Below are 19,115 nucleotides of genomic sequence, written 5' to 3'. Positions count from 1 at the left end.
TTTATATTTCATAATAAATTTATGATTTTTTATTATTTTAGCAATATTAGAAAATATAATTGGTTAGAATTATAATTCATCCGTCTCATTCAAGTCATTACGTTTGGTTTGGTCACGGAGATTAAAAAAATACGTATAAAGCAGTGATTTTTAATGTGGGAAAGGAATACTAACGGAGTAAAAGAAGAAAAGCCAGACGTTTGGATACGACTGCGGGAGATGACATAAACTGTGTCATAGAGCCAAGCCCTTGGGAATTTAAGAAGTAAATAATGCATAGGTTGTCAGAGGAGCAACTGTACAGAGTCCAGCATCAAACAAGTCCTTACAAGAGCTCATCTAACGCTGCCTCACTGAATCGCCCTCTGCAAAAAAACTGGTATTCAGTTCAGGTATGTCTATCTATGTATACACTTATCTTTTTGTTTGAAATAACATGCATCATGTTGATTGAGTCTCAGATGAATCTGGAACTCTATTTTCTGTTGAAGAGTCCATGATCTTGGTTAAATCGTTTGCTTATATGGGTCTCATATATTACGATGAATAGATTAATTAGTTTGTAGTATTTGCTCGATTTAAGAAAGTAATAATGTTTTTTTTTAGTACTAATGTATCAGAATCTTAGGGTTCTACCGTTGTGAATAAATTATGTATGAGAATTTTAGGGTTCTACTACGTAACAGGTAATACTTAGAACTTGCCGTTAATAATATATCTTTCTATTTGCAGAAGCATGGATAGAATTAGCAACTTGCCCATAAACATATTAGACCTCATTCTAGAACGTTTGCCGTTGCACGATGCAGCAAGAACTACTACACTGTCAAAAACTTGGAGGACTCTATGGGGATCACAGGCTGAACTAGTTTTTGATGATGTATTTTTTTCGCATCTTGTTTCTAAGAAACATAAACAAGCATCTGAAATTTCATTAACCATAAGTCACATTCTGCTGGTTCATAGTGGACATATATTGAAGTTCCATCTTAACATTCCCAAAACTCTGCCCCTTCTATACACAGATTCGTGGATTAGAAACATATCTAACAGCGGCGTTAAAAAATTGGAGCTTTTTAATAAACGACCCAGTGCCTACAAAATGCCTTCTTATCTGTTTTCCTGTTCAGAGTTAACTGATTTGACGCTTGATAACTGTATACTCAGTCCGCCCCTTGGATTTGGAGGCTTCTGTAATCTCATTACTGCTAGACTCTCTCATGTCCAAATTACTTCTGACATGTCATTCGGTGCTCAACTCGAAACACTGGATTTGAAATATTGCACCAGGACTTTCAATTTGAGAGGCCAATTTCGGTGTGATAACAATATCAGGAAGTTGATGATCACTTACTGTCAAAATTTTGATTGGCAAATGTTTAAATACATCAGGAATGTTGAAACTCTTGGCTTGGTGTCTGCATATCGGTTTCGAAGAGTGATTAGTTTTGACAGCTTAGTTTGCAAGATGCCCAGAATCCAAGTCCTTCTCCTCGATGTTTTTCCCTTTAAGGTAAATTAAAATATTTACAAATTCAATGAAATACTATATGGTTATTCACTAATTTGATATACAATACCACATATGAAATACTCAACATGACCCTGATTTTTATTTGTTTTCTTGACATCTATGTATGTATATATTTCAAGTCTGTGGAACCAGGTGCATCTGTTGTTTTTAGGAGACTTAGAATAATGGATAAGTTGATCTCTCTACAAATATCTTTTGGATTTTATGATCTGGTTCAGACTCAGTCTGTTATTTGCTTGATTAGAAGCTCGCCTAATCTGCAAAATCTTCGTATAAGGCTGGTGAGTACTCGTTTTCATCTGAAACTGTCTCTACATTTGACATATCTGTTCCGAATATGGGTTTAATATCTTAATATATATCTATAAATAGATAGATACTCCTCCCATTTTGCAAGGCTTTTTACTACCACTGCCCCTCTTCACCCTCTTAATTACACATGATGCCATTGATTTTTTTAAAAAAATATTCCAAACACACGTGGATTACGGTGCAGCTGGGTTAATCACGTGTAAAGGTACGATAATATTTTACTTTACAGATTTGGCGGGTTGGTCTGCTGGGCGAAAGATCCAACTCCTGGACAATGCTTATATTCCATACACATCAATGCTATGTATTTTTAATTTCATTGTAACATTGTTTGAATTTGAATTTGAAATCCAGAGCTACTTTTTCTCTTCTGCCTTCAGACTAGGAGATTCATTCTGTTTTTCAAGACTCGCTCTTCATGGATGAGGTTAGTTGTATAATCTTCTTTCTCCCAAGTTTTGTTAGTTTTTTTAGTTTGTCATGACATTTCTCCGTATCTGGCTTCTGTCTCTGAATCTCCGCTTTCTCGATTAGTTCATCGAATGGGAAGAGGGATGTCCTGTGTCTTCTGTCATTCTTAACAATTCTTCGTTCACTGCATTAGTTCCACTAATTCAGGGAGTATTTTGTAGCATGTTTTTTAAGTGTTTGACAAAATTCCTGACACAAATTTCTCTCTTTTTTTTTTCAGATTCAATAATTATATAACATAATTATTTTGACACTGCTTCTCATAAAGTTGGATTTGCCTCTTTTTTGACACTGCTTCTCATAAAGTTGGATTTTATTGTTGATTTAGGAGAAAGGTTATTGTTCAATTTTTGACGATATGTTCATTTAATGCAGGTTAGCATGACAATTAATATATCAGCCAACTTACAGTCACTGTCCAGTCTCCACATGGAATGCAAAACAGGTTTGGGTGTGGTTGTTTTAATAATCCTGTTCCAAAACTATCACTTTTTTTAGGTTAGATATAGTAGTTTATTTTGTTTAATTTGTGTCAAGGTGCACAGGGAGACCATTAAACCTAGCATTAACAAATACTGGCTTATCATAACCTTAATATTAACTACATAGCATTCTCAAGTACGGTCTTCTATTTGATAGAAAGAGAAAAGAACCCAGCGAAGAACGAAGATGGTATTAAATCCTCAAAAAAGTAATGCACAGTTGTAATGAAATTTTATTGACAAAAACTCCTCATTACATTGAGGGTAATGTCTTTATTTATGATATTGTTTCTGTCTCTTGAGAAACCTATCATCTAGAGTTACTGGCTTTCAGTATTTTCCATTCACCCCCAACCCTGTTTACTCTTTCCATTTTTCTGTATAATTGAGATGAATACCTCATTGTTGAGTGATTGGGTTCTAGATTTTCTTCAGTAAATAAATATATTTGTCCAGTCATTGTTGAGGACATGCATATATGATCATGCTATTTTCTCATTTAAATCTACTTCCAGTTCTGGAATCCTTTTGTAGCGAAATTGTTGAAGAATTAACATTCTTCTTTCATTTGATTTGGTCTCTTTATATTTTGCTCTTGGCTTAATGATGCAACTGCGAATATATTAACTGTATTTGTGTTGGTTTATTAAGCATTATATTTTAAGGTTCATTTATGTACCTGGACATATGTTTTTCAAGTTATTTCAACTGATTAAAGTGAATATTCAACAGGGCTGCAGACAGAAGTTACAGAGTATTTTAAAATCCAAGAGCAGAATAATACATGTTTTGTTCAGGGATGAATATCGGGTCATTTCAGGGTTGGGGAGTCGCTAGATCGCCCCCCGTCCCCGAATCTGATATCGATTCCGGAGGCCGTCCCAATCCTATGGATACATTTGTAGAAAAGTAATTAACAATGAAATTCTGCAAATTCATTTCCACATTAGCAGCAACATGAAGTCAACAAAGTCTTCCTTATTTGATTTGGATTGTTGTCTTCTATGTGTTGCTCTTATTCATGTTGGCTAATGTATGATGCAGTTAATAGAAAACCTTATCCAATTAAAGGTGAATTTGATCACTCTGAACCACTATAAATAAACTGCAGTAGCCTGATTAAAATGTTTAATTATATTTAACCCACTTTTTCTAAAGAGGTTGTTGCAATCCTGACTGTTTGTAACTGATATCTTTTGTACATTGTTCATCGATATAGGTGATCATGGTATCACAACAGAGGGAGAAGGGTGGTCTCTAACTGTTGTCCTGCTAGAAGGAATTAATTTGGCAGCAATTAGGTTGTCCGATCCGTATGTGGTGTTCAGCTGCAATGGTAAAACCAGATCCAGTTCAATTAAGTTTCAGAAATCTGATCCTCGATGGAATGGTTATTTTGCAGAAGTATTTGATTTTGATGCGATGAATGAGCCTCCATCTATGCTGGATCCGGATGTTTATGATTTTTATGGGCCGTTTGATGGATCCAAATCCCTTGGAACAAACAGGAGATATCTTTGGGTGTTTCTCTTGGGTCTGCTACACATATTTCAGTGTTTGTGGTTAGTACTATTCTAGCATTTATCAGTTGTTGCAGTTTTAGTCAGAAACTTCTGAGTTACTTCACAGTTTTCTTTTGCTTAAAGATGATAATATTTTCTTTTTAGATCTATAATATAATACGCATTACTTCTTTTTTCTTTGTAATGGGCTTTATGTAGAAGATGAAAATTAACTGTTCCTTATATTCACGTTAAAATTTACATAAAGCTTTGTTGGGAAAATTGTGTTTACATCTGCCTAATTCTAATCAATTTCCATGACTTCAGTCCTGAAAAATCTGTTGGCATGAGTGCTTTGCTACTTCGATTGGTTCTGATAGGAAGAGCATCATTTGTATTCCCTCTTTCCTTTATATCAAACCTTACCAAGAAGTCCATGAGTAATAAAGTAAACCTCAAGCAACAGGTATTAAAGTGAAAAAACAAAAAGCACTTGAGCTTTTTCATTTATCGGAAACTTACCAATGTGACGACAAACTTATAAATATGATTGTTCAGGTTATAATATGGTGGGCTGGTCTAATGAGAGGCGTTGTTTCAATGAACTTGCTTATAATCAGGTAAACGGGTGCCAAAGAAAATCATCCTGGATGTATAAAGGAAAATAAAGTGGGAATTATTACTTATATATATCATATATTAATCCCATTTGCTCAGATTGAACGATATGCTCCTGTGGCTTCATTTCTGGAGATACCATGACTAATGTAGATATTCTTAACGTGATATCCTTATTTTCATGGATGAGATATCTACTGGTTTGGACACAACATATCAAATTGTTGATTCACTGTGCCATGTGGTCCATACTCTTCAAGAAACTGCTCTCATCTTCTTTTTTTTTTGCAGCCAGCATCGGAAATGACTGTGAGAGAAACCTTGGAATTTCTGCCAGATGTCAGAGAGTTGGATCACGCTATGATTAGTTGATATTCATTGTACTGTGTTCTCAGCACTAATGTATTTGCGTGGGGACTGATATTCTTAATTATCAATGTTTACACATAAATGTTGGCCGAGATGTCAAGACGGGAGAATGATCCAAAGATAAAGCCTGATCCTGATGTTGATATCTTTACGAAGGTAATAACATAGATTTGTAATGTTAAAATATGCTAGCCACTTTTAGGACAAAATTGATATTTACAAAATTAATAACAAATCGGTAATACTTATATAATTTATAATCTAAGTGTGACATGTGATTTTGCATATTGTTTGAGCTTATTTATAGTAATTTTTGGTTAGTCCAGTTTTATTTCATGAGTTCATGATTTTTGAGCCAGATTATTGTCCCGAAATACATGTCTAATGTTATACATATGTGTATGTACTAAGCGAACATGACTCCATAGATATATGTTTTACAGAAGACTTGCGAGGTGGATGATAGCGATGAAGATGATATGGAGGAGGTTGATAGGCAAAGCACCATCAGGTATCGATGTTTATCTTTCCGTCGCATCACTATTAAGATGACAGATCCAATGTTGTTTTACCAAAAGAAAGTGAAATGTATACTATGGAGTTAATAGCGAGCTTATTATAAGTTCATCAGGTGCGTTTCATTTTGGATACTTAAGTTCATATGTTATATATATTGATTCTATATGAAAGTAATTTTTATTAATTGAGAGTTTTTAAATATGGATATATCATGGTAACTGATATATAAAAAAGAATTACCAGCCTAAACTACATTACTTAAAAGGTGATCACTGGTCAGTAACAGATAATTTGCATTCTACTGATATAAACTATCTACACATTTTTGCGCTTTGCCCTGAAAACCAGATGATGTAATGTTTTTCCAAAGAACATATAATATAGGCCTGAAACTTAAATGGGAAAACAGTCTCTCAAATTTGCAGGCTGCAGGTAGCAGCTACTATGAGTCTATGACTACAGATTTGTAATGGAACCACTGGCCCTACGGATCACACATATTCTGACTAATCTATGATACATTTTTACAGTTGCAGAGACAAATCTGATGATCCTCATAATATGTGCGGAGAGTTGCTCAAAATTATCGGCGAAAAAGGAAGGTAACGTGTCTTCGCTAGCTATTGTTCAGGCAAAAACTTCTGTTGGAACTGTTATATCTTGGAAACTGGATATTGTTGCTTGATCTTAAACCAAATATTGTAATTTTTGTTCGGCTGCTTTCTGCTTGACCTGAGAGCTGTTGTGGCTAGCAGATGAATATGATTCATAAATTAGGCATCATAATCACAGCCAGATATATATATATATATATCTTTATATGCTTAACATGCTTTATATGTTCACAGGACAGATGAGAACTAATATTTTAAAGCACACGCCTGGCTGGAAAATATAGATATGGATGTTTAGATAACGGTGATATTTAGGGTTTGAAAGTGGGTCGGTCAGGCTTGAAATGGCATGAAGGCATTCACTGGTTATGGTCAGACAGCATTGAAGGTGGTGAACATTACTCCATAATTCACAAATCATGAATTGTTTTTTCGTTATAATAGTATAATTCAATCTTTACATGAAAAAAATGTGAACTTTTCACACTTTAAGTAATGATTTGAAACTTAATCCCAGTCCTGTCTCACAAAGCAGAGTAGTTGGTTTTCTCAAAAAGCAGAGTAGTCGGTTTTCCATCTGTGTTATTCTGCATCTCATTATTTTGTATAATAATAACTGCACCTGGGATGACAAAAATATTCTGCAAATAAATTTATTCATATATATCTAGATGATGCTAGATTATTATGTAGCTCACAGGGTATGATTTCTTTTCTTGCAGTTCAGAGGTTTGGTATTCGACCATATATATTTGTGTATTAAGAATTTTAAGACATTTCTATATCAGAGCTAATTTGTTCAATTAAAACTAATCATCTCTGAGCAAGATTGGACAGCCCAAGTGGTTAAGGGCTTATCCTCTGTTGGCCCAGGTCCTGGGTTCGACTCTGGCTCACCTCGAGAATATCTTAGAACAGATACTCAAATTGTAAGGCTATAAGCCACAATAGTCAAAAAAAAAAAAAAAAACTAATCATCTCTGAAAATTTTGGTCCCCCCTCTGGAATCTCTTGGCCAAAATGCTCACAAGCAACACTCTAATTATGAAAGAATTCTACAATATTGCTGAGTAGTTGATTGGTAACAAGTGGAGTTCGTTGGATAAAGTAGACATGTAATAAAATGCCATCTGTCTGTATGATTTTGAGGAAGAAAATGCCAGTGTTTTGACTGCGAACACAGAGAAACTCATGGCTCAGATGATCAGGGCCTATTGAGATTATCCATGTCACATATATCAAACACAAAGGAATAGGCGATTCCTGCCAAAGCTTCATCAGCTATGCACGGTTGGTCTTAGTTTTGGGATTTTTTTCTCTAACCGGTGTGTTCTTGATCTAATGGTTCTCTCCTGATGATCACAGTTATAACCAAAAAGGATACTGCTGAACGCCTGAAAAAGCCATCATTTTGAGAAGATATATGCTACGGAAGTTTCAGGTGCTGCAGCCAGGTTTAGAGAGTTCTGCTTGAAGTTTCAGGTGTTGCAGTGTTGTACAGCTCAACGCTCAAGGCTCAAGTATTGACTGCGGAAACGTGAGAAGTAGAGGCCAAAAGCATTATGTGATCCTTTCATTAATGGCAATGCTGATTATTCAACCTCATTATTGGTGGGGATAAAAGATGCATAGATTATATTCCAGAGCAAGGACGATGCCAGGTATATAGCTAATTTTGTGTTTTTGTCGAATATTTACTGGTAGAATAGCCAAGATAAAATCAGAAGTTGGATAATAGATAGAATTATAAGCCATATCTCATGAGTTAAAGGGTTGCAACAGGTATTGCTGTGATTTTAATTTAAGATGAGGCGAAATGATGGAATTCGGAATTCTAATAATTTAGTGGTGTCAGTCCACCAATAAATTCCTTTCAATATGATCGACTCATGACTGTGGTGATAGCATGCAGATTAATCATGAAAAAAAATGAGCATTAATCCAACTTGGTTTTAGACATGGCGATATTTTCCATATAATTATAGAAGAAGTTTACAAAGTTTAAACTATGATTGAAGGTGTTACTGATTTCATTGTTTCCATATGCAGCTTCCTACCATGGCGCTATTGAAAAGCTCCTAACTGCGAACAACACATCAATGAGGTGCTATCCTTCCAATCAATGGCGACCCTAGGCTGTTTGATTATAAATCAGGTATATTCAGTTTTAATTAGTTGAATATAATACATTTTCGCCCCAGCACAGTAGTAATGTGGTATGAGTTGCCTACCCCTCTTAAAAAAAGACAGGGTTCCAATATCCTTATAGGGGGCGCGAATCGCGATCACACTTTAAGGGTGACCCTGTAGCTGCTCTATTTGATAGTAAAAAATGGCATAGACAAGTAAAGAAAGTATTGTCTACACATGTTGCAACCTTTCAAATAAATTACTACTGAATTCTACAAACTAAATATATATTCAACCAAGCCAAGAGAAAGCAAGAAATATATCATAATGAATGCATATACCTTTAATTCACGGATTAAGTTGCCCTGTGTCTTTCCCTTCCGTCGTACAATCATGAGTTATGCACCGAACAAAATATATATTCTTAAATTAATAATCAATCTTTCAACCTTATAAAATTGGGATCCAGAAATTTGTTTGAGCTCCAGAGATGCGAAAGCTGTGCCAATTATGGGACTGAGATTAGGAGTTCCTGATCTAACACCAGAAGTTGTGAATAATACGAAGAAGGTTGTGCTTGACGCGATTGAGCTTGGTTACAGGATATCAAATCTGTTTGGATAGCAATGTAAGAGTGCCAAAGTCCCCGACCTTACAAAATCAATCATTGTCAGTAATTTCAGTTGCAAGGAGATTGTTGATGTTCTGGCATTTGCCAAGATTCCTTCTGCAATCAATCAAGTAAGCTTGCTTCCATTTCATAGTGTAAATTCCATTAAATTCCATTTACACCTTTGGTGATGTATCTTACTTGAGCTGAGCTATTGATATGGCTTGCTAAGATCAATTGAATCAGAATCCTTGCTATAAATAAATTGAATTTTTCGGAAAAAGTTATCACCGAAAAAAATCCCCAAGGCAAATAGTGGTCTGAATTCTCAAAGAGTCTTAGGAACACCATTTCATACTGTGCTATCGGATTTAGTAATAGTTCAATTCTTTTCATAATTGAAGTTTGTAGGATGTTGATGTTGAAAGATGTTGCTATTATTCTCCTCAATGAAGTATACAGCTGCTGCCAAGACAAATTTATGACTAGTAATTTTTTGTTAGGAAATGATCTACAGCCTAAGAGGCCTTACAAAATCAATCATTTAGCACAAGTTTCTGAGGATCCTAACAAGCCTAAGAGGTCTGCAACTGCTTTTTTCATTTTCATGCACGTGTTTTGTCAGCATTGCTATCCAGCTTTTTGTTTACTGTTCTTTTGATGTGTATGGTTCAAGTCAACTGGTGCTTGCTGCAGGGAGACTTTTTGAGCTGAGTTCAAGGAAAATAATCCTGGAAATGCAAATCAGTCCATTGGTGCTGTAAGTAACTGGATTCTATTGTTGCAACTCTAACAGTTGTGTTTATAATTATTACTAATTGAATTTTAAACAGGCTGCTGGGGGTGAGAAATGGAAGTCGATTTCACAGGCTGTATGTATTTCCGTGTTTGTTTCTTAGTTAAATGTATATGTCGATTGATTGCACTCATGTCACAGGCCTTACGTATATCTGTTTTTGTTTCTTAGTTGATGTCTACAATAATTGATTGCATTGGTCTGGTTTGTTTATCTATTCAGTTATGAGTTCCTTCCATGTTTAACAACAAGCATTAGCGTGTGTTAACACTTAACATGGTATTTTTATCTCTTTACTTTATAAATCCTGCTGCCTTTTTGGCTACAAAATGTTCCTCTACATTCTTGCTTATCTCCGTTTACTGCCACTTGACTCAAGAGATTTATACTGTGTTGACTACACTATATTTACTCATTTTGTTGAGCTTCTAAGAGAAGCTGCTTCCCTCCAAAACAACCCATTCCATTTCATTCTAAAATTCAAAAGAAATTGTACTCTCTCTCCAACCATTCTTGCTTATTTTTGAATTTCGGATTCAAATCCCAGTGTTGTCATTTAGGTATTTTTATTTCTTTTTGTGGCTATTTCTTTTATTCTTTAACTGCAGGCCTTATCTGATTGAGTTGATAGGCTAATAGATTTTATCAATTTAAATGTGACATGTTTTTGAATATCCATCAGTGATAAAGAACCATAAAGTGATAGCCTTTTAAAATGAAAAAAAAAAAGATTTTGCCATTGGTATTTCCACAATGAAGTTTAGATACTGCAGCAAGAATGTAGTGAAATCCTAGAAAGCTTTCTTTCTGACTGAAGTCATGTAGGAAAATTCTAAAACTGAATCAGAGGAATTGCAGCTAAAGTTTCATCTTTTTACCTCGGGGCTTAATGACCTTTTAGCCCTCGAGGTTTGGATAAATGTTCTGATGCGGCCTCGATGTTTAAAGTCGTTCGATTCAACCCTCCAAGTTTTCCGAATGTACTTTTTAGCCCTTATGGCATATACCGGTATATAACGGGGTGGACAAAGTTGACATTTCACACGTGAGGGTTAAAAGGGGAATTAAACATCGAGGGTTTAAAATGAACATCTAATGTATTTTAATGTATTCTTTATGGGTAAATGGAACGAGATGTATACTTTAGGGGTTAAAAGGTACGCCCAAACTTTACCTTCAATATGAATTGTCAAGTTTACCCTCCGTTATATACCGTTATTTGAAAAAATGGCTAAAAGGTATAATAGTGAAACTTTAAGGGTTGAATCGAACGACTTCAAACATCGAGGCCGCATCGGAACATCCATCCAAACTTCGAGGGCTAAAAGGTCATTAAGCCTTTACCTCGGTTAATTTCTAAAGTTTTATGATAGACAGAGCTAGCCCAGATGTCCAATGTGATCAAGGATACTTTGAAATTATTATTGGTGCCTTTGTTTGGTACTCAAGGAATTGATTTCTTATTTGCAGTTTTTAATGGAAGGAAAAGCTGGACATCAGGCATTAGTTTTTCGCAAGTACCAGCTCATATAAACGGTTAGCTTTGTAAAGTAGATCTTCGGGTTTTTTAGACAGTTTTAGTTAGTGTATGCATTTTGCTTAGAAAATAAAAAAACTTGCACCATTTGTGTGCCTCAGATTAAGGGGTCATTTGGCAAATCTGAATGAATTACACCTGATTGATTAATATATCTGAATCAATAAAATATCTGAATGATGAATAATAAATATTGTTTGGCATATAAATTTTTATAGTGTCTGAATGATTTTATTTTTTTTAAATTTGTTATTTAAATAGATAAATTTGTTTGAGCTCATGTGTAAATGTCCTTCAACTATCTTTTTTAAGGGTCCTTCAACTATTATTATTATTATTATTATTATTATTATTATTATTATTATTATTATTATTATTATTATTATTATTATTATTATTATTATTATTATGCTATTATATAGATATGATAATTACATAAACTTTAAAAAAATAGTATAAAAAGACTTTATCAAATAAATTAATAAATAATAAAAAATTATATTTTAATGACCGCATGGCTCATGCAAATTATATACTATAAAAAAAAAAGCTAATTCATAAATTATTTTGAAAAAATCAGTACAGTATACATGGCTACACCAAAAGTACGTGGCTATACATTATTCTGCGTGACTGCTGAACTGATAATTCAAGATTTCAAACCGGAACGGCTCAGCAACATATGATGTGCTCAGCACTAAAACAAAAGCTTACCAAATGAAATGAATCGCCTTGATGAGTCAGTTCAGCTCAATAAGCAGTCATTCAAAAGAAAACAAATGGGGCCTAAGATACTAAATTATGAGTCCGTGTCAGTGCATTGTTGAATTCGTCAAGTTTTAGTTCAGTAGTTCTATTCTCTAATTTATTAGATCTTTTTGTTATTTACTTCAGGCTGTTGCAACAAAAGGCCAAGACCAATGTGGGGACTGAATATGTTATGAAGGTAGTACAATCAATAGAAAAGCGGCATTGCCACTCGGGGGAGGAGCCGCATGACACAAATTTTAAAATATCATGGTCTGAGACATGGCAATTTTTTCCATATAATGATAGAAGAACTTTACAAAGTTTAAACTTTGATTAAAGGTGTTACTGACTTCATTATTTCTATATGTAAGTTCCTACCATGGCTATTGAAAAGGTCCTAATTGTGAAAAACACATCAATGAGGTGCTATCCCCAGATTAGCTCTCATTCCAATCAAAACCGACCCTGTATAAATCAGGTATGTTCAGTTTTAATAGTTGCTTAGTTGTTATCGCACTATCTTTATCAGCTGAATTAGTTTTATACATTTAGTCTTTATAATGTAGTTTTGTCCCCAAGTTTTTAGTTCTCTGGTTGTGAATACTTTGGGTTTTGTTTGTGATTATAATAGTTCTCCGAGCAATATATAATTTTACTAAAAATCTAACTATATAAACAAAAGAAAAAAGAATATTATAGTATTTTTAAAGGTGTAGGTTATTTATTTTTGTGTAGTAAATTATTTTGTTATTATTCACATGTTGATTTATCAAGACCCGGTAACTTGCACTCGCGGGCCTTTTCATCCTGTTGACAAAATGAGTTCCTTCGGCTGAGGGTAGTTATGCAAGTTCTCTTTACTGAGAAAGCCTGAGCTGCTAAAACTAATAAAAATGGTCAGGAAGTGGACAATCTTCCTAGCAATATAAAGGCACTTCTACATTCACATGTTGATTTACCAAGTCCTTTCATCCAGTAATTTGCACTGACAGGGCCTTCTCATCATGTTCACAAAATAGGCGTCTCATTTTTTTTTAAACCAATTATTTTGATAGCTTCTAATAATTTTAGTTATAGTTTATTTTTTATTTACGGATTATAGATATTAACAAATATTTTTTTATATATATTCACATATTTTTATTGATATAGATTTGTATACATACAAGTGTCATTATTCATAATAATATTAGGATAGAAGTATACATTAGAATAATCATTTAATTATAAAAATATTACTTACAAATATTGAACAAGGGAAAACACATACCATATATACCTTGGAGAACATAATCTCTATCAAATTGGCCAGCAAATCCTGCATGTCGGCCCATCCTCTTTTGAAAACTTGACTCAAAACTCTTCCCCGCGCGTCTATGGTCTGAACGGTTACCTTCCGCAGCAGAACAGTCCCAAATCGTCAAACGAAAACAAGTGGCAGAAACTGAGCAATGGGATATTTTTACTATAGATTTTGGGAGGACAGACTATACAATCATAGAATGAGTCTTTAAAAAGTACTTCCTCCCCCTAAGTAACACAGTAGTCGTTTTGACTTTGTGCACGTAATTTAAAGTGTACAAAAAATATATTTCGGCGTATTATTTTTCTGAATAAAAATTTGACATGTATATTTTTATTCAAAAAAAATATTTAAAAACTAACATGTAGAAATAAGTTTTTATTGCACCTCAAAATACGTGCAAAAATTCAAAGCGTCTAATAAAAAAGAACGGAGGGAGTACCAATTTGTCCGGTAGACTACCAAGTTGGACATTGCTAACGGCCTTCAAAAAAACTACTCCCTCCGTTCCAATGAATTGTATACCGTTTCCTTTTTGGGACGTCTCACCAATTGTATACATTCTAAAAGTAGTAAACTTTTATAATATCAAACATCATTACATCAACTACTTTCTTCCACTCTTCATTCTATAATAATATAAACACTATTACACCCACTACTTTCCTCTAATATCTCAAATTTATTATTAAATATAAGTGGGTCTCACCACTATACCCACTTTTCATCCAACTTTACTCATTTGTTACACAATTTCTTGGTAAGGCGCAATTGTAAGCTGTTAGGAGCGTCAAACTTGATGGAAAACTAAGGCGTTGGAAGAAATTTGATTACCTGAGTGGGTGGAGAAGAAAGGGCTGTTGCTCAGTTCTGATTTACAAAAACCACATACAACACTTTCTGGCAAAATAAAAAACCACAGACAACCCTTTAGGCTTCTAAGATTAACACTAACAATAATAATTATTGTCATTTAATTAGACATTTTTAAAAAAAAAATTAAAAATATAAGGCATGATTTAATTTTTCTTGGATTTTTGGGACATGACAGTATTTAGTCGGTCTGAGATTTGAAAATTTGGATGCTTGGAAAGTCAATCATTTTGATAAACAATGATAGTATATTTAATTTGAACTTCTATTTCATATTTAAATTGATATTTTTAAATTCAATGGATAAGAAATCAAGTCAATAATAGAAATCAATATATAGTTTAAGTCTTAAACATATTTAAACATATTTTATGTGATAACAAATAATGTATCTGAATTATACTCTACATAATTCGTAATTAAATTTTAATGTGTGGTATTCATTTCTATTTAAATATATACAATTATTTATCAAATCATCAAAAATAAAAAAGTTTATTAGAATATATAAAGGAGCAACCAAAATATATTTGTTTAACATTTAAGCTCGCGGCAGCGGGCACTATCCTAGTATATATATATATCCTTGCCAATTGTACAGAGAAATTAATTACTTTTAAAGTAAATTATTCATGCATGCACTTTAAATTTTAATACTGCGTTCACTTCTAAAAACCAAAATTGTATATAAATATGTAGACTTCTTAAATTGATATGTACTAGACAGCATATCAGCATAAGTTCTACTTCTTTCTCATGTAGAAGAAAAATTGATTTAATCTCTTTTATATATACTTGCATTCTTTTAAGAACTTTTCTATGTACTTTTGATATAATTATTACACTATTTATATGAAAAGTAAATTTCGTCTACAAGAATATCTCCGTCTCAATGTATGTTGTATTTCCAGTAAAGCAGGTATCGTCGTTGCCCCAGAGAAATTGTCAATTTTTGAAAATGTTTCGGCATTAAGCATTATTGTGCATATACAATCATGTAATAGGACAAGGCACTAACTGGATTGATAAAATGATATGTATAGCAACATGAAGTAGAGTCTGTAGATGGTACGGAATCATCGACAGTAAGCAGTGCAGATAAATTGTCAATTTTTGAAAATGTTTCGGCATTAAGCGTTATTGTGCATATATAATCTTGTAATAAAACGGGCACTAACTGGATTGATGAAATTATATGTATAGAAACCTGAAGGAAAGTCTGTAGATGGTACGCAGTCATTGACAGTAAGCAGCATTGAAGAGTATTTGCAATTTCCAGATATGGTCGACCTGGTTCTTGATAAGCTGGAAACTGTGGATATACTGGGAACAGTGGGTTCGGGGTCTGAGCTTCATTTTATAAAGCTTTTGCTTGCATCTTCCCCTTCGCTTGTATGGATGAAGATTTCTAAGGGAGACACGATTGATGATCCTAGAGAAGAGTTGAGGATTCTCGGAGAGGTGACTCAGCTTCCTAGAGCATCGCCAATTGCAAAGATAAAATGGAACTGACTACTAGCACGATCAGTGATAGACTTTTAAGTGTACAAACTTTTTAAAACTTTTGTGGAACAGTCTTGTGGTTTAGTATGTTATAGGTATCAGTAAAGTTTATGTTAGACTTTTGTTAAACAATATGTTGAGACTTGAGCGTGTGCAATATGTTTGAACACCAAGCACCTTCTTGAAACTGAAACACATTTGTTTTATCTTAAGCTGATTTATCACATGTCGTCATCATTGAGCCTTCAATAAATGTTATTCAAGCTTATCCAGCTTTCACTATATGCTATATAGACAATCTTCATCTTTCTATGTACTTATTCAGCTTCAAGGTCTAAACTTTTTCTTATCTTCAGCAATGGAGATGGACAAGTTGCTACTTTATTAACAGCTTGCTACCTTGGAAAAAGTTGCTCAGTGCAGACTCTGTATTATGTTGATCACTACATGTCTATGGTCTACTCTATTCCTTAAAGCTTTTGCTTGCATCTTCGCCTTCTCTTACACGGATGAAACTTTGTAAAAGCCCGGTCATCGTTGATCCTAAAGAAGAGTTGAGGTTTTGGGAGAGTTGATACGTTATCCTCGAGCATCCACCACTGCTCAGATAATATGGGCTTGACAGCTGACAAGTACTCCTATTAGTTGGTAGTATTATTTATTGCCAGAGTTTTAAGCTCAAGTTGTCATCAAATCATCTTGCTTGAAACACTACTGTGGTTGGTCTGAACTATCTTCAAACTTTTTTGGTGTAATTGAACCCTTTGGTGGCTACTAATTATGCATCCAGAACTCAGTTTATCTTGTTACCACTACACCTTTGAATCAAGACAAATTGTTTTATTCTTTTTTTTTTTTTGTGGAAAAAATATGTTTTGATTATTAAATTCAGAGATTTCATGTTTTTTTGCTCTGGATTTCCATCTTATAACCTACATGTACAAAACTCACACTAGTACACATTACAAACATAACAAGAACAATAACGAATTACCCAAAAAAAAAACTAATAAGGGATTAATGACTAACAAGACAACTTGATTGAAAAACACGAATGTCAGAGAGTGCTTTGAGTTTGAACATATTAAGATGGAAACTGTTCCAGAAATGTCTTAACGAGTACATATGCTAAAACGTTCAGCACTAATCCTCCAGGCTACCAGTGTCGAGTAATTAAGCCATACTATTTATGCAGTAGCAGATGCTCTCGCTAATCCTCCTGGCTACCAGCAGAAGTCTCCATACTTCCGCCTGGCAACAAGTAGTCAAGTCCATATTAATTCTGCAGTGGCGGATGCTCTAGGGAACCGTGCCACCTCTTGTAAAATCCTCAACTCTTCTTTAAGATCATGAATGCTGTAGGTTCTAGATTTGATCCATCTAAGGGAAGGGGAAGATGCAAGCAAAAGCTTTATAAAATGAAGCTCACACCTTGAACCCTTCACTTCCTTTAGATGCACAGTTTCAAGTTTATCAAGAATCGTGTTGACGAAATTTGGAGATAGCAAATACTGTTCTACCCTGCTAGCTGCCATTGGCTCAATACCATGCATTCTGTTTACTCCGTGTTTCTACATACAAATGCACAGTTTAATCATTTCAGTTGGTGCCCAATCTTATGACATTGGTAAACACGGAAATATTCAGGTATCAGAGCCTCAGACGGTTTTGTTACTGGGAGACGTATTTTGGACATCTATAGCAAATATCTGCTAATAGCAAGTCCTCACCTTTTCAAACAACAAAAGAATGTATATGCATAATAATGCTTCGTCGAAAAGTGTGGCAGTAACAAGGCAGGGGAATATAAAAGATAAGAAATATAAAATTCACAAATTTAATGAGGAACAAGAGTACAACAGATATTCAGATATAAAAGACAACATGAGAACATGAGATGTTAATAAAGTATAATTATTTTAGTTACATTAAAGCCTCCATAGTAGTTCAGTGCTGCTGGATAGACAATCTTCATTTATTGATGTACTTGTTCAACTTTAAAGTCTAAACTTATCTTCAACTACGGAGATTAACAAGAGAATACTTTATTGTTTATTCAAATGTCAAGTTTCTTATTTACAGAATACAAGTTCTTTGCTAAATATATCAGTTGATAATAAGAAAATTACATCCAAAATGGATATGGAATCTGAGAGCTTATGTACACTTGTAGTTGATACAGTCATGGCTAAAAGAAGTCGAAATGATCGTGGAGCTAACACAGTTGATCGAATTAGCAATTTGCCCAGAAACTTGATAGATCTCATACTAGAACAACTGCCAGTGCACGATGCAGCTAGAACTACTATCCTGTCAAAATCTTGGAGGAATGTATGGGTAATGCACCCACAATTAGTTTTTTGTAAGACATTTTTCTCCCAACTGGTTACAAAGATAGAGAAACAAGCTCAACCATATGAAGTTTCCGGAATCTAAAAAATGTTGAACTATCTGGTGTCAAGAAAGTCATCAGTGTAAACGGGCTCCTTGGCCATATGCCTAATGTCTATGGTCTTCTCCTATGGCTTTTTCCTAAAGGTCAGTGAAAGTCTTTCAAAGTTCTTTCATCAGCTTGTTAGCAAACAGCAGTTTGTGTTAAAAAGCTCATGCCAAATCTGTCTCACATTTTATGCATCTCCGTTGAAGAAACTTTTCCTCAAGGTTGGAGCAGAGAACAGGTCAAATATTTTAATAATAGTTAATGTTGAAAATAATATAAAATTATATTGAACATACAACATGTCAAATATTTTCATAAATACTATTAAAATGGAAAGTATTTATCAGTGTGTCCAATATTAAGGATCTAAAAAAAATTTTAAATGAAGAATTATTAAATTAATTTTTTCTATTAGTAACATGTTCCATAACCAAACTTGTCTTTCCATATATGTATTTCATATGTTAATTAAGACCAGGTTGAGAAAAAATAGGGTAATATCTACAAGCTCATTTGCTAAGTTTATGATTTTTGACTTAACTTGATTAATAATTTAAGTGATAAGTTGGGAGTTTATAATGCCTGATCGGATAATTTTGATTTATTAATCATTTACGAATTATTAAAAATATAATAATAAAAACAAAAATATTATATATACAATTTCTGTTTTATAAATAACTTTAATCAATTTTTTTATAAATTAAATCATGGCAAAATATCTCAAACAAACTTATGAATTTAAATTAACT

General features: G+C 33.7%; 1 protein-coding gene across 26 annotated transcripts; it reads left to right on the top strand.

Annotated features, from left to right (window-relative positions):
- The first annotated feature begins 187 nt into the window (after positions 1-187).
- LOC108215303 (F-box/FBD/LRR-repeat protein At1g13570-like) lies at positions 188-16,147 on the top strand. Of its 26 annotated transcripts, none has more exons than XM_064089667.1 (21): positions 188-392; positions 733-1,513; positions 1,654-1,815; positions 2,201-2,273; positions 2,693-2,762; positions 3,532-3,870; positions 4,019-4,112; positions 4,202-4,361; positions 5,211-5,444; positions 5,732-5,799; positions 6,338-6,409; positions 6,656-7,711; positions 7,787-8,082; positions 8,471-8,576; positions 9,021-9,292; positions 9,665-9,743; positions 9,858-9,921; positions 9,995-10,033; positions 11,428-11,493; positions 12,389-12,722; positions 15,624-16,147. In XM_064089667.1, the coding sequence occupies exons 2-4, from the start codon at positions 737-739 to the stop codon at positions 2,270-2,272; spliced, it is 1,011 nt and encodes a 336-aa protein (XP_063945737.1). In that variant the 5' UTR covers positions 188-392; positions 733-736; the 3' UTR covers position 2,273; positions 2,693-2,762; positions 3,532-3,870; positions 4,019-4,112; positions 4,202-4,361; positions 5,211-5,444; positions 5,732-5,799; positions 6,338-6,409; positions 6,656-7,711; positions 7,787-8,082; positions 8,471-8,576; positions 9,021-9,292; positions 9,665-9,743; positions 9,858-9,921; positions 9,995-10,033; positions 11,428-11,493; positions 12,389-12,722; positions 15,624-16,147. The 26 variants fall into 26 exon arrangements, with proteins under 26 accessions (XP_063945737.1, XP_063945747.1, XP_063945746.1 ...); XM_064089677.1 differs by lacking the exon at positions 15,624-16,147 and having other exon boundaries at positions 6,656-6,809; positions 7,630-7,711; positions 12,389-12,756; XM_064089676.1 differs by lacking the exon at positions 15,624-16,147 and having other exon boundaries at positions 6,656-6,809; positions 7,605-7,711; positions 12,389-12,756.
- Positions 16,148-19,115: the final 2,968 nt, after the last annotated feature.

The sequence above is a fragment of the Daucus carota genome, chromosome 3 (assembly GCF_001625215.2).
Source record: "Daucus carota subsp. sativus chromosome 3, DH1 v3.0, whole genome shotgun sequence".
Lineage (NCBI taxonomy): Eukaryota > Viridiplantae > Streptophyta > Magnoliopsida > Apiales > Apiaceae > Daucus > Daucus carota.
This window is presented reverse-complemented; position numbering and strand designations above follow the sequence as displayed.